The 21,615-nt window shown below is 64.1% G+C and overlaps 1 protein-coding gene across 6 annotated transcripts; it reads left to right on the forward strand.

Annotated features, from left to right (window-relative positions):
- The first annotated feature begins 1,033 nt into the window (after positions 1 to 1,033).
- On the forward strand, positions 1,034 to 21,404 carry ATP6V1C2 (ATPase H+ transporting V1 subunit C2). Of its 6 annotated transcripts, none has more exons than XM_036432570.2 (15): positions 1,034 to 1,058; positions 2,285 to 2,440; positions 5,244 to 5,311; positions 9,353 to 9,441; positions 10,946 to 10,975; positions 12,219 to 12,313; positions 13,057 to 13,148; positions 13,783 to 13,881; positions 14,261 to 14,329; positions 15,064 to 15,156; positions 15,240 to 15,333; positions 17,920 to 18,057; positions 18,741 to 18,838; positions 20,776 to 20,908; positions 21,129 to 21,404. In XM_036432570.2, the coding sequence occupies exons 2-15, from the start codon at positions 2,312 to 2,314 to the stop codon at positions 21,216 to 21,218; spliced, it is 1,317 nt and encodes a 438-aa protein (XP_036288463.1). In that variant the 5' UTR covers positions 1,034 to 1,058; positions 2,285 to 2,311; the 3' UTR covers positions 21,219 to 21,404. The 6 variants fall into 6 exon arrangements, with proteins under 6 accessions (XP_036288463.1, XP_036288466.1, XP_036288468.1 ...); XM_036432573.2 differs by having other exon boundaries at positions 17,920 to 17,979; XM_036432575.2 differs by lacking the exon at positions 17,920 to 18,057.
- The last annotated feature ends 211 nt before the right edge of the window (positions 21,405 to 21,615 follow it).

The raw sequence follows: 21,615 nt of genomic DNA on the forward strand, positions 1-21,615 counted from the left end.
GGTTTCCCCATCCCGGTTTCAGTCCCTCCCGCGGGAGGTGTCGCAAGGCCTGACTAATGCGCGTGGCCCAGTTAGGGCGGCGCGGGCGCAGGTGCCGGGCTCCACAGCCGATCCCAAACCCACAGGAGGATCCCAAACCCACACCAGGATCTGGGCGCAGGCTGTGCCCAAAGCGCCTCCCTCTCTCCCGGGTCCGGCCGCACCCAGTCCTGCGGGGACGTCCTGGTTGGGGAGGGGGCGCCCATTGGGAAGGCGGCAGCCGGACCTTCTCCCAACGGGCCACCCTGAGAGTAAAAACACACAAACGGGGGAAGTCCTTCCCGGTAGCGCGGACTCCCTCCGCTCCCCGGGGAGGAGGGGGAGGAGGAGTCGCCCTGTTTTCTGGTTTTGCGCGCGGCGGTGGCGGGCTGTTGAGCCGGCGCGTCCTGCGCCCCCGGGGCCGGGCAGCCAGCCCCTCCCCGCCCGGGGGGGACCCCCGGGGGGCGCCGGGCAGGGGTCGCCTGGGCGGGGAGGGGAGGGAGTTTCCTGGCAACAGGGACCGTGCCCGCCCCCGGGGGTCCGCGCTCTGCCCAGTGTGTGCCAACCCCGGCGCCGGCGCTCGCCCCCCAAGGCCAGCCTCTCGGCAGCGATCTTCCCGGGACCTTGGAGCCCTGTCCCGGGGGCCGGGGGTGCGGCCGCAGCGCGGGCAGGTGTCCCCGTCCGGGAGCCCCGCCTCTGCCGCTCCGCCCGGCCATCTCCCGTCCGGTCAGCTCCGGGAGCTTTGCGGGTCCCGGGACCCCGTCCGACCTCCCCGCGCCCCGCCAGGTCCTGCCCCGCGGGGAGGGCTCGCGTCCCCTCTCCGCTGTCCCCGGGCGGCCGCGGCCCCCAGCCCGGCCCGGGGAGGCGGGGACCGGCCTCAAGACGCCAGGCGGGCGGGGCCTCCGCGGGGATATAAGCGCGGGGCGGGGCGGGGCGCACAGCCGCTGCCTCCGGGAGCCGGCGAGCGCCCCGGCCCGTCTGCCCGGCGCGTCCGTCCGCCTGGCCCCCTGCCTGCCGCCCTCCCGCGGCTCCCGGCTCCCGCTCCCGGTAAGGACGCGCGCCATGGGGGGTCCCAGACGCGAGGAGAGGCGCCCGCCGCCCGCGTCCCTGCATCCCCACGGGGCGCCCTGGGCACAGCTTCCTCCGTGGGGACCGGGAACCCAGCCGGCGCCGGGCAGGTGTCCTCTGGGGCGGCGCGCAGGGCCCGCTTGTCCCCGGGCCGCCGCCGGAGAGCGCTGCGCGGGGAGCGGGGCAGGTGCGCGCGGGGCAGGGGCGCGCGGGGCAGGAGGGACTGAGCTTGCCCTGAGTGCAGGGAGGTGCGTGCTGGAGAGAAAAGGCGCCCGAGGCGTCTCAGCTACACTCCGGACCGCTCCCAGCCCCCCAGAAGCGCCCCGGGGCGCGGGGAGGGAGACCGGAGCGCGGGAGGCCGGTGTGGGCGCGGGCACGTTTGAACGGGCAGCGCTAATGGGCGTCGGAGGCCACTGGCCACAGTCAGCCGCTGCAGGCCAGCAGGCTCCCTGCTCCGCAGGGCAGGGCAGGGAGACCTAGTTTTCGAAGCCCCTTTTTTTCTTATTTCACTAAAAGACTTCCCTCTGAAGTCTACTCAAAGCTCTTAAAAACCATGTGTTGGTTGATGTGAGAGAGAGAGGAAGGGAGAGGGACGCAGAGGACTCTGCATGTGCCCTGGAGGGGCATCTGCCCTGAGGAGGCACCAGCCTGCAACCTGAGTGTACCGGGCGCTGCCCTGACCCAGGAGCCGCCGGGGCCTGCGCCTGTGTGTACAGCCAGTGCCGGCTCAGGTTTGGTAAGCGAAGACCCGGGTTTGCCGGCTGGCCTTGCCTCACCTCCGCCTCCACCCCGTCCTGCACCCTGAAGATGCACCGTGGCCGGGAGGAGATGTCTTCCTGAAGGCCCCCCTCTCCCCGGCCCCGTGTACTGTCCCCCGTTTGCCATGCGGGTGGGGCCTGTCCCCGGACTGGGGGAGCGGAGGAGAGGAAGCAGGGTGTCCCTGAAAAGCAGGCAGAACCCCCTCCGGATGGAGCCCTCGGGGAGGCCTGGGGGGGCCGAGGGCGCTTCAGGCGGAGATGAGAACGTTGCAGATCGGCTTGCACCGATGGGTGTCCGCGGCACTGCGGGATCCGAGCTGAAGGTCCAAGGCACCGAGGGTGGGGAGCAGGGAGAGGCCAGCTTCCCGGGGACGGGAGCGGCGGGACGGAGAGGCCGCTGAGTTTCTGTGTTTCTGTGGCCGTGGCTCCGGCTCAGGTCAGTCACCGGATCGGAGAAGACCGGAAGCATGTCCGAGTTTTGGTTGATCTCTGCCCCCGGCGACAAGGAAAACCTACAAGCGCTGGAGAGGATGAACACGGTCACCTCCAAGTCCAACCTGTCTTATAACACCAAGTTCGCCATCCCTGACTTCAAGGTACCGCCCGGGAGGGGGCGGGAGGGGCTGGGCGGGGTGCAGGGGTGTCTGCTGGAAGCCGAGGGGACAGTCAGGGCAGCGGGGCCACCCTGAGGGTCAGCCCAGGGTGAGGGTGGACGGGGAGCCCGGGGCCCGCCTGGACCTCACACCGTCAACCTCAATGGGTCGTGGTACCGGGGACCGGAGCGACAGGACGGGAGGAACAGGGAAGGGTGTGGGAGCAGTGTCTTCACGCCGAGGGAGGAGCATCTGACACACTCGGCTTCTTGGGAATCGCCTTCGGAGTCTTCCTGCTTCCTCCTCAGCATCTGGGAAGACGGATAGCGTAGCTGCCATGTTCAGGCGTGGAGTGTGTCCGCCGTGGCAGGGCGGGAAACCCGGGTCCTCCAAGCTCTGCTGGAGAGGCAGGCAGGGGAGTGGGTGGTCCCCGGGCAGATGACAGACAGGGATCTGCCAGCAGGCGTGGCTCAGGGCAGCCCGTCAGACTCCCGGCCTGCGGGCCGCGGGCCACGTAGGTTTGGCCCGTGTTAGCCTTTGAGTTTGACATGCTTGGTCTAAGGCCGTGGTCGGCAAACCATGGCTCCTGAGCCACAGGCGGCTCTTTGGCCCCTGGAGTGTGGCTTTCCCACAAAATACCACCGCCTGGGCGAGTCTATGTGGAAGAAGTGGCGTTAGAAGTTGAAGTTTAAAAAATGTGGCTCTCCAAAGAAATGTCATCCTGCTGACATTGGGATCTGTGGATTGAGGAGTTTGCCGACCATTGGTCTGAGGGCTCTTGCTCTGGAGCACAGCGTGAGATTGAAACACACGGGACAGACAAGCACCGGGACAGTTCTCACTTTACAGAGAGGGGGCGCTGAGTGCCGCTCGCCGAGATGGTGGGCTTCGGGGGGAGGGGGGGAGCCGTGTTGCGAGCACTGGAGGGATGCGCTGCCTGAACTCTGCCACGCACACCCGTCCCAGCCGCCGGGCGCCCTTCCCCCGGGGGCTGCACCCTCAGCTGCCATACTTTTAAAAAAAAAATTTTTCAGAGAGGAAGGGGGAGGGAGAGATAGAAACATCCATGATGAGAGAGAATCATGGACCCGCTGCCTCCTGCACGCCCCCTACTGGGGATGGAGCCCACAACCCGGGCCTGTGCCCTGACCGGGAATCGAACCCTGACCTCCTGGTTCCTAGGTCGACGCTCAATCACGGTGCCATGTGGGCTGGGCTGTGCTTTTACCTTTGCTAGGGTTTATCAAGCGGCATATGGGGGTCAGGCACTTCAAACATATTGCCTCAAATCTTTGCAAGTCCCACCCTAGACGGGCCCGAGGAAGGGGGGCTGGGGCGGGTGGGAGGCAGCCCCAGGGTCTGAGCCCATATCGCGCTGGCTTTCCGAACCTGCCACTATCCGGCCAGTGACGGCTGCTGTGCCAAGGAGGCCTTTCCGCCCCCTCAGTGTTCCCTCTGGGCAAGGCTGCAGGGAATAGGGAAGAAGACATACAGGACCCGCCCGAAGTTACTTAAAATAAAGTTTCTTGAAAAGAAGCCACTTCTCCCCCTAACTGGCCTGGCTCAGTGGATAGAGCGTCGGCCTGTGAACTGAAGGGTACCAGTTCACAGGGTCAAGGGCATGACCCGGGTTGTGGGCACATCCCCAGTAGGAGGCGTGCAAGAGGCTGCTGATCGATGTTTCTCTCTCATCGATGTTTCTGACTCTATCCCTCTCTCTTCCTCTCTGTAAAAATCAATAAAATATATTTTTTTAAAAAAAGAAAAAGAAGCTGCTTCTTGTATCAGAGATATCCAGGCATCACAGTTTTTTCAGTTTTTGTGGGTTTTTTAAAAATCTTCACTGAGGATATTTTCCCACTGATTTTGGGAAGAGTGCGAGGGAGAGGGAAAGACAGAGAGAAACACATCAATGGGTTGCCTCCTGCACACGCCTGGCCAGAGCCCGGGCCAGGGAAGAGCCTGCAACCGAAGTACGTGCCCCTGACCGGAATCGAACCCGGGGCCCTTCAGTCCGCAGGCCAACGCTCTATCCTCTGAGCCACCTGCCAGGGCTCCCAGCTCCTTTTTACCGTCTGATGGGCGGCTGCTAACGGGACCTCAGAGATTTCCTTCGGATTCTGCAGGCAGACCTGCGATAGGATTTCGGCCTCGGCGGGCCTCCCCGCGGAGAGGCAGGCTGTGGAGGGTCATCTGAGCAGCATGAGGCTCCCATGAGGGAGGGAGGGGGCGCTGCGATGCCCGCAGAGGGGAGCAGAGGGAGGGCGGCGGACGTGCTGGGAGAAGGGGCTTGTGGAAGGAGCATTCCTCAGCCTGCTTTCTGGTCTGTCTGCCCCGGGCTCGGGGGAACCTGTGACCAGCAGGCCACGGCGCTCAGGGGGCAGCCGCCACCTCCTAGTCACGTCTTCCTGCGGCAGAAACGTGGCCAGGGATCCCCTGGCAAAAAGAAATGGAAAAACACTTTTGAAAATCCACCGATTCCCCTTAAGAACTCTTCCCAGGTTCCAGTTTGGCTACTGACCAAGGACCGTGGTCGGAAAACCACTGCTCGCAAGCCACAGGCGGCTCTTTGGCCCCTTAAATGAGTCTCTTCCACAAAGTACCGCGGCCTGGGCTAGTCTGTGTGGAGGAAGTGGCGTCAGAAGTTTAAGTTTAAAAAATGTGGCTCTCAGAAGACATGTCAGTCGTTGTGCTGTTGCTGTGTGGCTCTGTGGACTGAGGAGTTTGCCGACCCCTGGCCAAGGACACTAACGCCAGGCGGCAGGCTCCTCTCCCGGCCCGGCCTGACTGCCCTCTGCCCCCCCAGGTGGGGACCTTGGACTCCCTGGTCGGCCTCTCGGACGAGCTGGGGAAACTCGATGCCTTTGCTGAAAGGTAAGCGGCTTCTTATTTACTGCAAACGGGCGCGAGCGGCCACTGTTGTCAGAAGACACAGGCTCTGGCTCCGCTGGGCCCAGCCCGCCTAGACCGGGTCCTGGAGTCACGAGAAGAGTGTGGGGGGGAGGGGAAGAGTGGGGGGAGGAGAGGGGTACGGGGGGAGGGAAAGAGTGGGGGGAGGAGAGGGGTACGGGGGGGGGGGGCGGTCCCCTGAGGGCGCTGGCGGACAGCGGCATGCAGGGCCCCGGCTCCGCTTGCCTGCGGGAGGCGGCTGTGGTTGAGGGCGGCCTTCAGCAGGGAGGACAGAGGAGGTGGCGCAGGTGCTGGCGCCGCAGGAGGGAGGGGAGCCTGGCGCCGGGCTGTGCCAGGGCTTTGTTGGGCTGTGGTGCAGTAACATGTGCGCGTGGTAAAACATTCAGCAGCCCTGCGGAGAGCTCCCCGCGAGAACCGCTCCCCTCCGCCTGTTCCTCCGGTCCTCGTCCCGTCGTCCTTGCTGCTCCCCTTTGGGGGCAGCGTCGTGGCTATGCTTTCCTAGGAGAGCCTCCCGGAGACGGCCGGCACACATGTACATGCACACGCACACATGCACACACATACGTACACGCGTACACGTACACACATATGAACACACGCACGTGCGCGCGCGCACACGCACACAGTAGTGTGTGCTCCACAGTGGTTTCATACGCGTGGTGGCACACATCCTGCACCTCGCGTGGGCACCTGATCATGTGATTAGAGACGGTCCCTAAGGGCACGTTCCTCCTCCTGGGGATCGCCGTGACTAGACGGGGCCTTGGTTTATTGGCTTTTCCCTATGGGTGGACACTCAGGTGTCCTAGTCTCTCCTGCACAGACAATCTGGGAGGCCTGTTCTCGTGCACACGTGGAAGTGAGATGCTGGGAAATGCTGGGAAATGGTACAGGTCTGTCCCCGTGACCCTCTGAGAAGCTGTCAACACTCCTGCTCACAGGGCATGAGGATGCTATAGTCTGAGCATCATTCGCTGTCTAGGAACGCTTTTACCACCTGGTACAAAACCGCGGAAAGTATGTACAGATCCCAGAAAAGCATGAAAAAGAAAACACAAACCACCCATAATTGTTATATCTGCAGCGTGTACACCCATTTTTTCTACACACAAGTCTTATTTTTTAAATATATTTTTGATTTCTGAGATGGAGGGAGAGGAAGAGAGGTACAGGGAGAGGAAGAGGAAGAGGGAGAGGGAGAGAGAGAGAGAGGAACATAATGATGAGAGAATCATGGATCAGTTGCCTCCTGCACGCCCCCTACTGGAGACTGAGCCCCAAACCCAGGCAGGTGCCTTGACTGGGAACTGAACCTTGTCTCCTGGTTCATAGGTCAATGTTCAACCATTGAGCAACACCAACCGGCTGGGCCACATACATATCATTGACACATCCACGGATTCACATGCACCCACCTATTAATAAAGGTGACATCACTTCATGCATATTCTGTAACTTGCTTTTCATATCTTGTTCTCAGGATCTCACCCTTAACTATTGCACTGCAATATTATGCTGTGTGAATTTGCCATCACTTACTAGGTCGTTTTAGAATAATAACCCCTTGTTCTGGTGAAGATGAGAATCTGTTGTTTAACAAGTGATTTAAAAAAAAAAATTCAGATGGGCCCTGGCTGGGTGGCTCACTGGTTGGAGCATCTGCCAGGTCAACGACAGATCTCAGGGTTGATTCCTGGTCAGGGACATCTGCCTGGGTTTCGGGTTTGTTTTCTGCCCCCCCCCCCCACCCCGGTCTCTCTCTCACATGCATGCTTCTCTCCTTCTCCCTCTCTCCCTTCCTTCTACTCCCTCCGGAGAGCAATGGGGAAATGTCCTTGGGCCCTGGCCAGTTTGGCTCAGTGGATAGAGCATTGGCCTGCGGACTGAAGAGTCCCAGGTTCGATTCCAGTCACGGGCACATGCCCAGGTTGCAGGCTCAGTCCCCAGGAGGCAGCTGATCAATGATTCTTCTCATTATTAATATATATTTTTTTCTCTCTCTATTCCTCTCTGAAATTAAAACAAAACAAAACAAAAACACATATTTTTTTAAAGTGAAGGGAAGTAAAATCAAACCCCAGGACATTATCAAATCCCAGGACATGCTCTGTGACCAGTTAACATCCGAGAACAAGTGGCTTGACCCCTAAGCATCAGCTTGTTGTCTGGGCTGCTCTGCCCCGCAGGCGGGCGCCTGACAGCTGCCCCGGTGGCCAGCCCACGGCCCGCGGCTCCCTGGCCCCAGGAGCCACGGAGGAGGCTGTGCAGCGAGGCGGGCGCTGGCTCCTGGGCCTTGCTGCAGGCCTGGCTGCAGGAATGGCCGCTCCTCGGCATTTCCTCTTTCCGGGCCTCTCCTGTCACCTGCTTTCTTTCCTAACACAAGCCGTTGCCCTCTCTGACTCACCAAAGCCTCTCTCGCCCTGGAAGTCTGTGACCCTGCAATACTGTTACTCCCACCGTCGTGGTGTTGTTGTTGTTGTTAGGAGGCATGCGGGCTGTGTTCTCTACCTGTTGGTTGTGCAAGTTGCTTGGGATGGTGGGACAGCACCTGTGTAAGGAATGACATGAGAGGTGGGAGCAAGCCAAGCTGAGGCTGCAATTGGGAAACACGGAGGACCCCTAGGAACTCAAGTGGTGGGCCCTTTTGTTTTTATCATTTATTTATTTATTGTTTGTTTGTGTGTGTGTGTGTGAGTTGTTTTTTTGTTTTGCTTTGTTTTGTTTTTTCAAACAAACAGGCTAGGAGTGGTAAGGATGAAAATCCGTGTATTGTTTTACTTGAGGATATATAACCTCACAAGCCTACCTAAAGGGTGTGGTCGGTTTGAGACCTCATAATTCTTTTATTTATTTATTTTTTATTTCAGAGAGGAGGGAGAGGGAGAGAGACGGAAACATCCATGATGAGAGGAAATCATGGATCGGCTGCCTCCTGCACACCCCCTGTGGGAGATCGAGCCCAAACCCAGGCCTGTGCCCTGACCGGGACTTGAACCGTTACCTCCTGGTTCCTGGGCCGATGCTCACCCCCTGGGCCCCGCCGGCCGGGTGAGGCCCCCCCATTCTTACTCCTGGCGTTTACCGAGTCCAGGGCGCAGGGCGCAGGGCCCCGGGGGTGAACCCTGAGTCGGGGTGAAGGAACGAGGCCCCAGACCGGCTCCGGGTTTCCGGAATGCCCTCCCCGATGCTCCGAGCAGCACCCCGGGTTGTGGGTAATAAACGCTGGCGGTGGGGCCAGCCGGGGCGCCGCTGCCCGCCAGCAGCAGGGAGAGGCAGAGGCGCTCAGGGTACTGTTTCCACCTCCTTTCATTATTCATTCACGGGCGGCGGGGTTTTTCCGAGCCGGGAGGCCCTGCGCTCTGTGTTTATGTCCCCATTCTGCCGTGGCCCACGGGCTCGGTGCTGACACGGCGGCTCGCGACCCTCCGAGAAACCAAAACTTCCATCTTTTAAAAAGTTCCCCCCTTTTTTTCTTTCAACCTTCGAGCCCTTCCCGGCATCGCCGAGCCGATGGAAATACCACGTTTCCCAGGCGCCCTTCCTCTCTGATGGCCCCGCCGGCACCGTCCCTCCCGTGACAACCCTCCGTGGGGCCTCCGCCGTCCCAGCGGCCGCACAGGGGTCCCGGCAGGGGGAGGGGGTCCGGGAAGGGGGAGGGGTCCCGGCAGGGGGAGGGGTCCGGGCAGGGGGAGGGGTCCCGGCAGGGGGAGGGGTCCCGGCAGGGGGAGAGGGTCCGGGAAGGGGGAGGGTCCCGGAAGGGGGAGGGGTCCCGGCAGGGTGGTACATGGGGTTCCAGCAGGGCCTCTCAGGGCATCTTCTGATGCAGAACGCTCTTCTTGGTCTGCTTCTTCCTTGTTCCCCAGACGTGGAAATAGGGGTTCACTCCTGCCCTTGGCCAGATCGGCCCCCCGGGGCGCCGGCTCCTCCGGCTGCCGGAGCAGAGCAGATGGGGCGGGGAGCACGGGGGCGGCGCCCGGCGCTCAGCGGCCCTGCTCTGTCCCGCAGCCTCATAAAGCGCATGGCCCAGAGCGTGGTGGAGGTGATGGAGGACGCCGCCAAGGGCAAGGCGCAGGAGAACCTGCTGGCCAACGGAGGTAGGTGGCCGGCCGGCAGCCCCCGGGTGGCCACGCTGCAGCGCCCGGAGGATGCCACCTCCTCCCCACCCATCCCAGCCCATCCCACCCGGCCCTGGGACAGGCGTGCTCTCCGTTCGGAAGCCAGTGAGCCGGTCCACTGGACCACAGAAACCCTTCCGGGGGCTGCCCGGTTTACAGATGGGAAGACTGAGGGCAGCGACACCCGTTGCCCCCCAACCAGCCCTGTCCGCCCCGCTGTTAGCTCAACACCCGACGCTGGGAAGACAGGCCCCTTGGCCGGTTTACCGCCCCCCTGTGGCACTTTTTCTACCCTGTCTCCGTGGACTGTGGAGTGGAAACGTGTACGGGGAGGTATGGTGGCTGCTGGGCCTGCCCACCCTCTCCACCAGCCTCGCCCTCTCCCGCCTGGAAGGCTCCATCCTGCCCCCAGCCCCCACCTTCCGTCCCTTTTCCCATCGAGGCTGAGGGTGCCTTTGGGTGCGGAGGGAGGCCTCACACCGGAATCTTTTTTTTTTTTTTTTTTTTTTTTAATATATTTTATTGATTTTGTACAGAGAGGAAGGGAGAGAGATAGAGAGCCAGAAACATCGATGAGAGAGAGTCATCGATCAGCTGCCTCTTGCACACCCCCTACTGGGGATATGCCCGCAGCCAAGGTACATGCCCTTGACCGGAATCGAACCCGGGTCCCTCAGTCCCCAAGCCGACGCTCTATCCATTGAGCCAAACCGGTCTCGGCCGGAATCTTTTTTTTTAAAGGTTTTTTTAAAGGTAACATCTGTGTTTATATATATATTGGGTATATTTAATTGATTTTTTTGCAGAGAGGAAGGGAGAGGGATAGAGAGTTAGAAACATCCATGGGAGAGAAACATTGATCAGCTGCCTCCTGCACACCTTAAGATTTCAGTGTGAGATGAAACTGGTGTGGCTCAGTGGATAGAGTGTCCGCCTGCAGACTGAAAGGTCCCAGGTTCGATTCTGGTCAAGCGAGCACATTTTTGGTTGCGAGCACATCCCCAGTGGGGGTGTGTGTAGGAGGCAGCTGATCAATGATTCTTTCATCGATGTTTCTGACTCTCTATCCCTCTCCCTTCCTCTCTGTAAAAAATCAATAAAATATATAATATATATAAAAGCTTGACCCTTTAAAAAAAATTTTTTTTTCAGTGTTGAGTCCTAAACGGTGTGGCTCAGTGGATAGAGCGTCGGCCTGCGGACTGAAAGGTCCCGGGTTCGATTCCGGTCAAGGGCATGTACCTTGGTTGAGGGCACATCCCCAGTGGGGGGTTAGGCCCCAGATGCTCTGGTTTACTCGCCCTGGGCCTGAGACTCCAGCGCCCTGACTCTGGGCTCGTCGGCGCTGACCGGGTGGTGCGTGCCTGGGCGCCCGGTGCCGAGCCCCCACGGGCACCTCCGTCTGTGCCATCGGCTCGGGCGGCCCCCGGGCAGCCCCGGCCTTGGTGTGAGCGCCTGGGCTGACGGCCTTCTCCCGTTGCAGGTCTGAAGGAAAAGATGAAATGTCTAAAGAGTAGGTGGCGTGCTGTTGCTGTGCGTGTTCCGTGTGGCGCCCGCCCGCATGTCCCCGGGAGGCGGGGTCCGGGCCGGTGTGGGGCCCGGTGACTGGGCCGACGGGGATCCTGAGCGGCCCCTCGCCCGTCACCGCAGCCGCCCAGCCCGGAGGGCAGCGTGTCCCCCCCTTCCCAACCCCACACCCCGGCTCCCCCTTTCCCCTCCCTCACCCCGGCTCCCCCCGCCCCCATCCTCACCCCCGGCTCCCCCCTTCCCCCTCCCTCAGCCCCAGCTCCCCCTTTCCCCTCCCTCACCCCGGCTCCCTCCGCTGCCCCCTCCCTCACCCCCGGCTCCCTCCCCCGCCCCCTCCCTCACCCCCGGCTCCCCTCGCCCCCCTCCCTCACCCCGGCTCCCCCTTCCCCCTCCCTCACCCCCGGCTCCCCCTTCCCCCTCCCTCACCCCGGCTCCCCCTTCCCCCTCCCTCCCCCCGGCTCCCCCTTCCCCCTCCCTCACCCCCGGCTCCCCCTTCCCCCTCCCTCCCCCCCGGCTCCCCCCTTCCCCCTCCCTCACCCCCGGCTCCCCCTTCCTCCTCCCTCACCCCCGGCTCCCCCTTCCCTCTCCCTCACCCCGGCTCCCCCGCCGCCTGCAGCCCCGCGGGCCGCCACACGGGGCACTGGGGGCACTGGGGGCACTGGGGGCACTGGGGGCACTGGGACTCAGGTCCCGGGTGCGGCCACGCTGGGCTCTGCAGTGCTTCCTGCCGGCGCCCGCCTGCCGCCCCGGTGGCTGGCCCGTGGCCCGGCGGCTTCGGGCCGGGCTGAGTGTGCGCCCGGCGGGGGGAGCCTGCTCCTCGGAGCCCCGGGGCGGCCCCGCCGGCCTTCGCTGGCCCCGCGTTCGCAGGGCGGCTCTGGGCTCCGCTCCCCTGCGCGGTGGAGGTGGAGGAAGGGCCAGGCCCCGCGGCCCCGCACACGCGGCCGGCGCCCGGCTGGGGCCTGCTGCCACAGGGCTCGCTGGGCTGACCCAGGCGGCTTTGGTGAAAGGTCTCAGATCTCCTTTCCCTCGGGCCACGGGCAGGGCCCGGACGGAGAGCCATGGGGGAGAGCGCTGCCTCCCGCACAAACACGGGTCTGGGCGCGGGTGCGAGCTCTGCCAGACGCCGTCCGGCCGCCCTCCCGGCGCTCCCCTCCCGGTCCGGCCCGCACGGCTCCGGGGCCCGGGGGAGCCGCTCACACGTGCGCTGACGCGGGTGTCTGTCCTTCCAGTTGACTTAACGTCCTTCGTGACCCACTTCGAGTGGGACATGGCCAAGTACCCGGCCAAGCAGCCGCTGCCCAGCCTGGTGGACACCCTGGCCAAGGTGAGAGACGGGGTGGGGGGGAAGAGGGACACCTCACATCCTATGACAGGGGCAGTGGGCCCCTCCATGGCATCTGGGCCCTGGCTGGGGTCCTCAGCCCCCCCCCCCCCCTCCTGCCAGCTCTGAGGCCTGGGACAGCCCTGGGGATCCTGCCCTCGGCCGGTGCCTGCGACAATGGGGCGCCAGCTGGGGTGCTGCGTGTTGGGCAGCAGTGGCCTCCAGCTTTGGCCACAGAGGAGAGTGCCAGGCTCTGGGACCCGGGTGTCCCGCGGGGGCGTCCCCTCTCCCTCTCCCTTGGCCACCGGGAGCCTCACAGGCACAGCCCCGCCGGCCGCATGGCCGGAGCGTGTCAGCCAGGAACAAGGCCTCCTGTGGTGTCCGCGGGAGGAGAGGGGCAGAGCCCAGGGCGGGGCAGGTGGGCAGGCGGACGAGGGAGGTGGCCGTTGGGACCGCCCTGTTCTGTCCTGCACACGCCAGGCCGCTGCTGCCCGTGCCTGGGACCTGGGCGGGGCCAGAAGGCGGGGACGTGGGTGCGGCTCCATGGGCGTCCCCCGCGTCAGAGGTCCCAGCCCCCGGCCGGTCAGACGAGGGGGCAGTGATTCTGGGGCTGCCCGGGCGCCAGGGGGGGCCCCGGAGGCCGCGGGGACCCGGCGGGCGGGCGCTGTCTGAGGGCTCCGGGGGCGATGGGCGGCACGATGGCCAGGTTTGGCCGACGCGTCCAACGCTTCTGCTTCTCCGAGCAGCAGCTGGCGCAGATCGAGACGGACCTGAAGGCCCGCACGGCCGCCTACAGCGCCCTCAAGGCCACGCTGGACAGCCTGAACCAGAAGGCCCAGTGAGTGCAGTCGCACAGCGCGGGTCCACAGGGGGCAAGTCCCGGTGGCGGGCTGTGTCTGTGGGAGAGCGAGTCAGACAGACAGACAGGCCGGGAGGGGGGGGGAGGCTGGGAGCAGCCTGTCCGAGCCCTGGGGGCCCAGGAGAGCGGTGGGCTCGGGGAGCGCTGTGTGTGCGGCCAGGCGGTCGTTGGCGGTATCAGCCGTGTGCAGGCAGTGGCCTCGATCCCGATGCTAAAAATACCCTGACCCCCATGCCGCCCCGGCTCCGTGCGGCAGAGAGTGTTTCAGGTGAGAGACCCCGGCCGCCCGGCCCGCGGGGCCTGCGAAGGGAAACGGAGCCCTCGCTGGGCGGCCGCGCCCTGAACACCGTGCAGCTGGGGGCCGGCCGCCGACCTGACGCTGGAGCAGCTTCGGCAGCCGCCATGGGCTCCTGCCAGCAGCGGCGGCAGCACAGGGCAGCGCAGTGCCAGGCCCTGCCAGCCACGCAGTGCTGGGCTCCCGGACGCGGGGCTGGGGGTGCCCGGAGCCCCCCGCACACTGGCGGCCCCCGTGTCCCCGCCTGGGTGTGAGTGTGGGTGCCTGGTGTGTGCTGCCTCCACGGGGGCCTGTCTGCTGACCACGCCCTCTGCCCAGGGCGAACCTCTTCACGCGGACCCTGAGCGACATCGTGAGCAAAGACGACTTTGTGCTGGACTCCGAGTACCTGGTCACCCTGCTGGTCATCGTCCCCACGTGAGTGGGCGGGCGGCGGCCGGGCGCAGGTCCCGAGGCAGCTGGGGGGGCCAGCCTGCCGGCGAACAGCGGTGGCCGCAGTGGCCAGGCCTTGAGCACCTACTACGCGCCAGGTGTCAGACAGGCTCCCTTCGCCTGCAGCCAGGGATCAGGTGCCAGCTTCTCGCCCCAGGCCGCGCAGAGCCCGGCAGAATCCGCCCACCGGTGTCTCTGGCCTTGCCTGGGGCTCAGGGCCTCACAGGGAGGCCGGCCTGGGGTCGGGCTGGGCAGGGGGCTCCTGCTCACCTTGGTCCCTGGGAAAAGGGGTGCACAGCCTCCTGAACACGGGGACACCCCGCAGCCTCTCCCACGGAAATCCCTGACGCCTGTGTCCTCGCAGACAGAACTACGTGCAGTGGCAGAAGACCTACGAGTCCCTCTCGGACATGGTGGTCCCTCGGTCAACCAAGTGAGCGAGATGCCGGCTTCCCCGGGGGTCCGGAGGCCGGTGTGTGTGGGCGCCCAGCGCCGGTGCCCGTCCGGAGCCCTCTGCCCGCGGTTCCCTCGGCCACGCGCCCGCCATGTGCCGGGCGCCCCCCAGCTTTTGGGACGTGGCTTCCCTGCCCCCTCCTCCGGGAAGCCCTCCCTGCGGCCCTCCGTCACTGCCCTCCGCTCTGCCCTGTCGGCTGGTGTGGCCACAGGGTGGGGAGGGGACGGCGGCCGCAGTGGCTCTCCGCGGACGTGTGCCAGGAGGTGTGTCTGACGGGAACACTGTGACTCTGGCCGTGCAGGGGCCATTGTGGGCTGTTCCACCAACCGAAACAGCCCTCCCCCGGCCCCCGGTTTGCCGTGCCCGTCGCGTGCCAGGACAGGGCACCGGGCCCGCCAGGGGGCCAGGCCCAGGAGTGGCCTCGCCTCTCAGGCATTAGGTGAAGGGTGCCCTGAGCGCCCCCACATACACCCTGAGCCCCCCATGTGCTGCCTGCCCCCGTGTCCCCGCCCCAGACCACGGACAGCCAGGCTCCGTCCCCTCCTCCCGGGCCTGAGGCCCCTGAGGCTCGGCTTGGGGAGCAGTGAACGGACAGGAGAGGGAGGGGGGCCAGGGGTGCAGCCACCAAAGGAGGGGACAGCGGCCTCCTTCCGAGGCGAGGACAGCCCGCCGGCCGGCCCGGCCCAGCCCAACGAGCTGACGGTCTTCCACAGGCTCATCTGCGAGGACAAGGAGGGCGGCCTCTTCACGGTGACCCTGTTCCGCAAAGTGATCGACGACTTCAAAGCCAGAGCCAAAGAGAACAAGTAAGTGCGGGCGGCGGGCGGCGGGCGGCGGGCGGGCCCCGGCCCCTGGAAGGAGCGGCCCCTGACGGCCTGTGTGCCGTCAGGTTCATGGTCCGGGAGTTTTACTATGATGAGAAAGAGATCACCCGGGAGCGGGAGGAGATGGCCAGGCTGCTGACCGCTAAGAAGCAACAATATGTGAGTACGGCCTCAGGCCGCGGTTTCTGCAGACGGGGACAGAGGGCCCCGCCGTCCCCACGCCCCTGGGCACCCCCACTCCACCCCCTCCCCAGGCACGTGTGCTCTCCTGGGGCAGCCGGAGCGGGTCCTGGGAGGTGACGGCACAGTAATGTGGAGGTAGCACTGAGCTGGGAACGGTGGCCCTGGCACTGCCCCCGGGAAGGGACCGGCTCTGTTGTCGCTGAGAAGTCGGGGCGCTGAGAGGGCGATGAGCCAGGCCCTGGAGGGGACCTGCCTGGGCCCTGAGGTCGAGCACGGCTGGCCGGCTGCAGGCAGGGCCGCCCGGAGGGGAGGCCACGGTCAGCGGCCGTCCTCGGCAGCGTGAGGTCCAGGCGTGGTGTGCCGCCTCCGCCCCCAGCGCCCGTGTTTAGCCTCGCCGTGCTCTCAGCAAAGACGGGGTGCTCCCCCGAGATTCCCGACAGCGGCCACTGGGAAACGCGGAGGGCAGCCGAGCTCAAGAGGGAGACCAGACTCTGGTGTCTGAACGGGGTGCTCCGTCCACCTCTGGGAATGGGAGCGTTCCAGACGGGGTGCCCTGGGCGGTGGGGGAGTGTCGGGTCCCCCCTCAGTCCTGGCGGGCGGGCTCTGGGAGCACCCCCGATGCAGGGAGGATGGGGAGTGTGCTCGCTCCGGCCGCTGGGAGGGAGGGCCGTGTGTAAACACCGGGCTGCAGGGCGTGCGAAGCCACAGGGCTCTCCTGGCCGAGTGTTTGCCCCGAGCATTCCGGGCCGCGGGCCGGGCGCCCGGCACATCTGGCCCGGCCTCTCCGGGTCAATGGCCGTTTTTTGCTCCAAACTATTTCATTATTGACTCCAGAGAGGGAGAGGGAGAGGGAGAGGGAGAGGGAGATAGAAACATCAAGGATGAGAGAGAATCATGGATCCGCTGCCTCCTACACGCCCCACACTGGGGATGGAGCCGCAACCTGGGCCTGTGCCCTGACCGGGAACTGAACCCTGAGCTCCTGGTTCCTAGGGCGACGCTCACCACTGAGCACCCCGGTCGGGCTCAATGGCCTTTTCAGAGGGAATCCAGACAGGCCGCCCCTCGGGAGTGAGCACCATCCATGGGGCCCCCAAATGGGGTTCTCAGAGCCCCCCTGGACTGGACCGGGCCCTGTGAGAGTCCATGGGAACTGAGCATAAAACATACCCCACAAGCATAAGCACACGTGCACACGTATATGTATGGACGTGCACCCTAAAGGGATGCACACACTTTGCAGATCCTCTGAGACAGGGCTTAGCTGGAGCCCTGGGCTCCAAGGCCTCAGGCCCACATACCCACACACCCAGGCACCCACACACCCAGGCACCCAGCACCCAGGCACCCACGCACCCACACACCCAGGCACCCAGCACCCAGGCACCCACACACCCACACACCCACACACCCAGGCACCCGGGCACCCAGGCACCCACGCACCCACACACCCAGGCACCCAGCACCCAGGCACCCACACACCCACACACCCACACACCCAGGCACCCGGGCACCCAGGCAGGAAAGGTGCTCACCACCAGAGCTGAGACCCAAAGGGGTGGCGCCTGAGCCTCAGCCCTGACGCCTGGGGACTCTCCCGGGGTCCAGACCGGAGCCAGGTGACAGCAGCTCCCACAGGGGTCCGGCGGCAGGTCCCGCCCGGAGGACGGGTGGGTGGGTCCCTGGGCACCCACCTGGGCTGGCACAGCCCTCCGAGGACCCAGGTGACGGACACCCAAGCCGACACCTGTGCCAGCTCGCGGGTTCCCGCGGTGCTTCTTCGCGGTGTGGGCTTCAGGACACGGAGCTCGGAGGGGACGCTCACTCGGAAACACTCGGTCCCTCCCGGCCCTCGCTGTGCGCCAGGGTTGGGGCCAGCGGGCCTGCTCCTGCAGGCTCAGCCCTCAGCCTGTGGGGGGCAGACGTGAGCAGCATCCTGTGTCTTTCTGGTGACTTGCCAGGTCCTGGATGCTGTCAGTTCCCTTTGAGGTCACAGGTGGGTCTCCCCAGCTGCCCACCCGCCTGAGAGAGAGATGGTAAAGGGTGCGTGTGCTCACTGCATGCCGGACACCCTGCAGGCCGAGGGGGCTGCCGCGGCTGGGCTGGGGGGAGACACCCTGGCAACCGGCGGTCCGCAAACTCATTAGCCAACAGCCAGACATCAACAGCACAACGACTGACATTTCTTTTGAGAGCCAGATTTTTAAAACTTCTTCTAACGCCATTTCTTCAAAATAGACTCGCCCAGGCTGTGGTATTTTGTGGAAGAGACACACTCCAGGGGCCAGAGAGCCGCATGTGGCTCGCGAGCCGCAGTTTGCCGACCACGGGCCTAGACAGACAGCTCCCGGAGGGGGCAGGCGCTGACCCAGGCCAGGCGGAGGGAGCGATGTGCAATCCCAGCCTCTGCCTGAGACCCGCTCTTCCCACGGAATGTGGGCCCACATGAGGGCTTCCCCAGACGGGGGGCGGCACCCGGGGCCAGCCTTCCCTGCAGGCAGGAGAATCGTTTGTTTCCGATGCGTGTCTCCTGAAAGAGTACTGTCATTTCTGTGCCTTTAGCAAACTTCCTGTGTTGCTCTTAAAAAGGGACCATCCACCCTCCCGGACCACAGGGTTAAGGTAACCCCGCTAGGTAACCCCGATAGGCCTGCTGCGGGGCACAGCGACAGAGAGAGAGACAGTGAGGGCGAGGGCGAGGTAAGCACCCGGGGGCCCTGGTGTCCCGCTCGCATGTCCTCCCTCGCCAGCGCGGTGTCCGGAGCCGATCCTTGCCTTTCTGTCCTCTCTCGCAGCTTTGAGGTCTTCAGGGAGCTCGGCGCGGGGCCTTCCGGGCCTCTTTGGGGCGGCCCTGCCCCCCAACAGCGGACGGTGCTTATGGGCCGAGGTGCCTTGCTCTGCCTGGAGGGGACAAGCTGGTGACGGGCAGGCCCTGCTGGGGGCAGGCGGGGCGGGCAGCTCGCGGGACCCCCTCCTGACCTTGGTGGCTCAGATCCTTTGCTGCGAGACTCGGACCCCCCAGATGACCGGCCACATCCGCATTAGTGCACCCCGCACGCCCGGGCTCCTGGGCAGAGTGATGCAGGGGCCGGCCAGGGCAGCACAGAGTCCGATGGGAGCCGGGAGCCGCCTGCCGAGAGCCTGAGGTCAGGGGCTGCCCGGTCTGCGGTGGCCCCACGCATGCGCCGGTGGCTGGCCGCTGAGCTTCCCGGCCCTGGGCCTGCCGGGGCCTTGTGGGTCCACTGGCTGCTTCCGCTGCCCGGGGCTCCTTCTCTGTTCAGGGCTCACTCTGTCCGGCCGCCTGGAGGTGACGGGCTGGTGGCGGGCAGGCCCGCTTGGCTGGGGCGGCGGAGGGCCAGGGTCACGGCTCGCTGTCTCCGCAGGGCCCCCTGCTGCGCTGGCTCAAGGTGAACTTCAGCGAAGCCTTCATCGCCTGGGTGCACCTCAAGGCGCTGCGCGTGTTCGTGGAGTCCGTGCTCAGGTGGGTCAGGAGGGGCCCGGCGGGCCGTCCGGGGTGGGGGGCTGGGAGCAGCAGCGCTGGGGCCATGGGGCTCCCTCCTGCCTCCCCAGGCCCAGGACTTCCGGGGTCCGGTAAACACGCCCTCCGCCCGGGCCCCTGCTGCCCGCTGCTCTGTCCCTCTCCTGCCAGCCCCGGCAGGTGCCTCCCGGTCCCCCGCTGGCTCCCCCAGCCCCCGGCCGCTAGCCACCAGGGCCTGGGGACCCTGCAGCACACCAGTCCCTCCCACCTTGACCCTGGAGCCCACCTCTCAAGGCCCCAGGGAAGTAAAACGCAAACCAGCAGGACCAACACGTGGGACAGTTTTAAAAAACAGAAGCGAAATAGGTTGGCTCACCGTGGAGATTTTAGAAACGATAGATGAGCACAAACAATGAAGAGAATCCTCTGAAGCTTGAACACAGAGAGAGCACGGCTCAGATGCAGTTTGTTCTTGGCGTTTTAAACGTGCAGATGTGCACAGTCCTATGTGTTCATGAGAGTGGAATCGCTGGGGACTATTTCTGGAGCCTGCTCTGTGTGTGCTGGCACCTGAGCCGTATCCTGAACACATCCCGAGGTGCCCTCCTGCCTTGCCCTGCACTCAGGTGGCCCCAGGTCCCCTCCCACCAGCCCCCTGGCCGCCCAAGCTCCTGCACACCGGGTCCCGCCCTTCCAGTGTAGGTTTCTGGATAGGTGGCTCCCTCCCTCCCAGCCCCTTCCTCCACCCTTTCACAAACCTGCCAGCCTGCGTTTGCTTCCTCCGCTCTCCCGCCTCGGCTGGCCCGGCTGTTGCCGTGGGCTCCTTCCTGGTCTGGCCCAGTTCATCCTCCCCGCGGCCGCAGAGGCAGTTTTCTCCAGACGCAGACGGAGCTGGCCCTGCTCCTCACCCTCCGCGTCTCAGAGGCTGGTCCGGCGATGAGCCGCCCGGCCCTGCCGCGGTGGGGGTGTCCCGGCGGCTGTGCAGCGTGAGCGCTGTAAAAAGCCACGCTCAGAGCCGGGCCCTGGGAACGGTCCTCGCGGTCCCACGCCCGCCCGTACTCGGGGCGAATGGTTCCAAGTCTCCGTGTCCCCAACGGGGGTCACTGACACCTAAGCTTGTGGAGCTTGCCTTTTCCCTCTGCTCTGTATGTGCAGAGCTACCAGGTCCTTCTTAAAAATCATTTTTACTGATGTCAGAGAAGAAGGGAGAGGGAGAGAGAAACATCAGTGATAAGAGGGAATCATCCATCATCTGCCTCCTGCACATCCCCCCCTGGGGAATCAAACCCACAACCTGGACCTGTGCCCTTGACCGGAAATCACCTATGACCTCCTGGTTCGTAGGTCGATGCTCGACCCTGAGCCATGGCAGCCAGGCCCACCTGATCCTCTTCAAAGAAAGCCTTTTCGCTTCCCAGACTGTGGAGAGATCGCACCTGAGAAACTAGGCCAGCGGTCGGCAAACTCACTCGTCCACAGGGCCAAACAGCAACAGGACAACTGAAATTTTTTTTGAGAGCCACATTTAAAAAATATATACTTTATTGATATTTTTACAGAGAGGAAGGGAGAGGGATAGAGAGTTAGAAACATCGATGAGAGAGAAACATCGACCAGCTGCCTCCTGCACAACCCCTACCGGGATGTGCCTATACATGCCCTTGACCGGAATCGAACCTGGGACCCTTTAGTCAGCAGGTGGATGCTCTATCCACTGAGCCAAACCGGTTTCGGCTGAGCACATTTTTTAAACTTAAACTCTATAGGTAGGTACATTGTTATTAACTTAATGAAGGTACTCCTAAGCTGGCCTTTGCTAAACACTCAAGGGCTAAAGAGCCGCACGTGGCTCTCCATCGGGACCCGCTCTTAGTCCCGTCCAGCTCCGTCCCCACACTGGCCTCGGAGTAACCGCCTCACACCGCTTTCTGTCCGGGAAGGTACGGGCTCCCCGTGAATTTCCAGGCTGTGCTCCTCCAGCCTCACAAGAAGTCCTCTACCAAGCGCTTGCGCGAGGTCCTGAACTCCGTCTTCAGACACCTGGACGAGGTGGCAGCTGCCAGCATGCTGGACGTAGGTACCCGACCGGACACAGCGCTGTCCGTCCGTAGCCCCTCTGCAGGATGCGAACGTCCCCACATGGGGTGCGGGGGGAACCAGGGAGAGGGGAAGGGGGGAAGGGAGGTAGGCTGAGCAGGGCAGAGTGTATGGTCAGAGTCTAGAGCTTCCTCAAAAAAGTAAAGACAAACCCGGACACTTGTTGGGCACTCAGTGCAGGCTGCCTTTTTTGCAGGCGGCTGTGGACATCCCTGGGCTGCAACTCAACAACCAAGACTACTACCCGTACGTGTACTTCCGCATCGACCTCAGCCTTCTCGACTAGCACGCCCAGCGGGTGCCCTGCGGACGGCGTGCCAGACGCTCCTGTCCCTCCGCAGGACGGCCGTCTCATCAGGACTTAGCTTTCCAGAGAAATTGCTCGCAGAAGTTGCTCACAGTTGTATTTATTTTTTGTAAGTTACAATAAAGAAGTGCTCGGTCCTTCCAATGGGCTCTTCCTTCCTGACATGACCCACACTGCCCTTCCCGAACGTCTTACCTGGACGGGGCTGCTCAGAAGAGCCACCTGCTGCTTACATGTCCTGTCTTCAGGGACGCTGGGAGGACTTGGCAGCAACACGGAAAACCCTGTGCAAACTGTACAGCCAGCTGTGTTCCCTGCAGCTGCCGCTGGCAGCCCGCCTGGGAGGGAGGTGCTGTGCGGGCATCCCGACGGCACA

The sequence above is a fragment of the Pipistrellus kuhlii genome, unplaced genomic scaffold (assembly GCF_014108245.1).
Source record: "Pipistrellus kuhlii isolate mPipKuh1 unplaced genomic scaffold, mPipKuh1.p scaffold_m20_p_112, whole genome shotgun sequence".
Classification (NCBI taxonomy): Eukaryota; Metazoa; Chordata; class Mammalia; order Chiroptera; family Vespertilionidae; genus Pipistrellus; species Pipistrellus kuhlii.